Source organism: Wasmannia auropunctata, unplaced genomic scaffold (assembly GCF_000956235.1).
Source record: "Wasmannia auropunctata unplaced genomic scaffold, wasmannia.A_1.0 LD336064.1, whole genome shotgun sequence".
NCBI classification, from domain to species: domain Eukaryota; kingdom Metazoa; phylum Arthropoda; class Insecta; order Hymenoptera; family Formicidae; genus Wasmannia; species Wasmannia auropunctata.
This window is the reverse complement of record NW_012026826.1, coordinates 1,682,795-1,686,627: the sequence shown is the minus strand read 5'-3', so window position 1 is coordinate 1,686,627 and position 3,833 is coordinate 1,682,795. Positions and strand designations below refer to the sequence as shown.

The 3,833-nt window shown below is 57.2% G+C and overlaps 1 protein-coding gene across 1 annotated transcript; it reads right to left on the bottom strand.

Moving 5' to 3' along the window:
- Positions 1-479: 479 nt before the first annotated feature.
- Positions 480-3,656, bottom strand: LOC105450317. The gene has a single exon (XM_011690100.1). It carries the CDS (start codon positions 3,654-3,656, stop codon positions 480-482), a length of 3,177 nt encoding a protein of 1,058 aa, XP_011688402.1.
- Between the last annotated feature and the right edge of the window lie 177 nt (positions 3,657-3,833).

Genomic DNA, 3,833 nt, shown 5'->3' with positions numbered 1-3,833 from the left:
TACAAGTTGCCATCGCGACAACCGATTGACTTTCTCGTCGGTGACGGATGGTTCCGGCGCGCACACGAGGGGACGACCTATCAAAAAGTGACCAGGCGTCAGCGCAGCCAAGTCGTTGGGTCGGCTGACAACGCGGAGATGGGGCGTGAGTTCAGGCAAGCCTCAACTTGGCAAAGTAATGTTGCGAATTCTGCGCGAGAAAGCGAGTGGGTCCCGACGGCCCGCTTTAAGTGATATTTGAGGCTCTTCACCCCAGCCTCCCACAGCCCGCCGAAATGAGGAGCAGCGGGGGGTATGAAGTGCCACATTATGCCAGCGACTCTTGCACGGAGACATCTCGCGTGAGCGCACGCAGGGTGGCCGACAGCTCGCGGTCGGCACCCTGAAAATTAGTACCATTATCACTGTACACGTGAGCCGGGAGCCCACGCCGGCTTACAAAACGGCGGAACGCAGCTAGGAAACCAGCTGTCGAGTAGTCATCGACATTCCAGGAGGATAACCTTGGTGGCTAGACAGATGAAGACGGCCACATAGTGCTTGGTGATCCGTTGACCTCGAGCAACGGACGCGAGGAGGTTAAACGGGCCGGCGTAATCGACCCCGGTTGACGTGAACGGGGCCGAGGGAGTGACACGCGAGGCAGGAAGGTTACCCATTTGTTGCTCGCTGATTTGCGCCCGATGACGGGTGCACGTGATACATTGATGAATATGCCCTTTTACAAGGGAGCGCGCAGATAAGATCCAGAAACGCTGGCGCAGAAGGCGCAACGTAAGCTGGATGCCACCGTGGAGGGTGGCTTTGTGCGCCCGATCGATGAGTAATCGGGCAACTCGATGATCCGGAAGGATGATCGGATGACGTTCGTCGTAGGAAAGCGGAGCGTTCTCAAGCCGCCCGCCAAGGCGAATTAGTTTATCATTTCCCACGAAAGGATTTAATTTGCGGAGACAGCTCGATCGGGAGAGGGGGCGCTGCTCGTGCAGCGCCTTCCATTCAGCCGCGAGGCATGCTCGTTGCGCGAAGCCGAGCCAGAAAGTTTCGGCGTCGCGCAACTCGCTCACGGATAAGGTCGCGCGGGGATCGGGGGCAACGCCACCCCGAGCGCGCCGCGCGAATCGCCTCACATAAGCAGTGACGCGAGTGAGTGTGGTCCACGATGAGAAACGTTCTGGGAGATCCCACTCGGGATTCGAAGAGACATGATGCGACGCCGTGCCCCTAATCTCCGTAAGCGCGGCGTTAAGCGTAGTTCGAGATAACTCGTGTGGTTGGGGCCAAAATTCCGATGATCGCGCCAACCAGGCGGGGCCCCGCCACCAGAGGTCGAAGTGGACGAGCTCCGAAGCGGACAGACCCCGAGAGGCACAATCCGCAGGATTATCGGCGGAGGGGACATGGCCCCACCGCGCGGATAGGCAACGCGTTTGTACTGCCGACACCCGATTGGCGACGTAGGTTCGCCATTTAGACGGATGCTGAGTCACCCACGCGAGAGTGACTGAAGAATCGGTCCACCCGTGGACAGGGACATGCGTTAGGTGAAGCGAATCCTGCACCCAGCTGAGCAGCCGACTGAGTAGGACAACCGCGTTAAGCTCGAGCCGGGGTATGCTTACTGTGTTCAGGGGGGCGACTTTGGTCTTTGACGCGAGCAGGCTAAGGTGAGAAGCACCATCTGGGTTAGCGACGCGTAGATAAACAACAGCGGCGTACGCGCGAGATGACGCGTCCGCGAATCCGTGAAGTTCAAGGTTCAAGTTGGTGTGGTGGACTCGAGTCCATCGAGGTATTCGAACACGCTTGAGGTTTGGGAGATCCGAATAATAATTTATCCAACGATTGCGTAACGCATCGGGGAGCGGCTCGTCCCAGCGGACGTTCGCTAACCAAAGTTCTTGCATGAGGACCTTGGCGGCGATTACCACCGGGGCAGCCCAACCGAGCGGGTCAAATAGTTTAGCGATGCAGGAAAGAACGGATCGCTTAGTGGACACGGCCGCGCTGGGGCACGTAACGTTGAATTTAAAGGCGTCTTCAAGGGGGACCCACGATAGCCCAAGGACCTTTAACGAGTTGTCCGTAGAGAACGTGAGATCGGATATCGCCCGCGCGTCGGGAGGAATGTCACTAAGCAGGTCACAGGAGTTGGCTGTCCACTTTCGTAAGGTGAACTGGCCGCGTTGAAGCAAAGCCACGAGCTGCTCACGGAGCTCTAGGAATTGCTTCTTGTCGTCGGCGCCAAATAAAGCGTCGTCGACATAGATAGATTCGCGGACGATCGGGACCGCTTTAGGGAATAAATGCCCATCGTCGGTGGCGAGCTGTTGCAGAACTCTCAGCGCGAGGTAAGGAGCGCAGGTCGTTCCATACGTCACCGTTAGGAGTCTGAAATGTTGAACACCGCAGGCCCCCGGCGGGCTCCAAAGAATTCGCTGGTAGTCGACGTCGCCAGGATGCACCAAAATCTGTCGGTACATCTTGGCGACGTCCGCGGTGTAAACAAACCGAAACTGTCGCCATCGTAGCATAATAGCGGGGAGGTCTTGTTGTAACTTAGGTCCGGCTAAGAGATGCTCGTTTAAAGTCGTGCCGTTTGAGGTTCGACACGAGGCGTTGAATACAACCTGTAGTTTCGAAGTGGTACTTTCTTCCCGAGTGACCGCGTGATGAGGAATGTACGCGGCGAGCTGAGGCGAGGGAACGGTTTCCGGAACGCGCTCCATATGCCCCAGGGTCTGATATTCCTGAAGGAATGCATGGTAAGCTTGCGACAGTTCGGCGTTACGCGAGAGCCTCTGTTCGAGTTTATTATATAGTTTCAGCGCGATAAGGTATGACGTTCCAATAGAGGGAGGTGGCGCTGTTTTGAACGGAAGTCGCACCACATAGCGACCTTGCGAGGTGCGCGTGTGCGAAGATGAAAAATGTTGCTCGCAGAGTTGTTCCTCGTCTGTGAGCGAAGGCGTTGTCGAGGGGACATTTTCATCACTCCAGAACTGTTGGAGCAGAGATTGAAGATCCTCGGTGGCGGCGCAGGTGTTCACCTGCGCAGATGAGGACGGAGAGGGAGAGGGCAAGGTGCCCGCTGGGCCCGAGAGGACCCAGCCAAATACTGTCAATTGCGCGGTGGGCGTCCCGAGAGGGCCCTGACGAATATCGTTCCGCAGGAGTGACCCATACAGGTCGGCGCCGATTAAAAGATGGATTGTATGTCGACTGGACGGGTCGGGATCGGCGAGAACCAATCCGCGCAGGTGCGGCCAGAAATCGACTGGCTTGATTTGAGACGCGGCATAGGCGGTAATTTTTTGGAATACATATGCCATGAGTGGAAACGTGGGGCCCGGCGTGGTGCAAGCGGAGAGCGTAATGGGCACGCGCGAGTGCGCCGCCCCAGTAAACTTGTCGCCGAAGCACCGTATCGGCAAATGGGTGCGCTGACGCCTGGTCCGAAGCGCTTGACACAATGACTCGGAGATAAAGCTGAAAGTGGATCCCTGATCGAGTAACGCGCGGACACGAATGGTTCGTCCCTCGCTCGTATGCAAGTTTACCCACGCGGTTGCGAGCAATATATTTCGCGGCGCGTACACTTGTGAATGTACGGATTGTACGAGCGCGGCGGTGGTCGCAGTCGCGGAATCGGTCATCAGTGACGCGGTTTGCGAATCCGCGGAGGCTGGAGCGCTCGAGTTTTGAGGATCACTGCTACCAGTGTAATCGCGGTGGAGCAGTGAGTGATGCGGTCGTTGGCAGTGCGTGCAGCGCGCCTTGCTCGGGCACACCGGCGTATAATGACCTCGTTTGAAGCAATTATGACATAATCG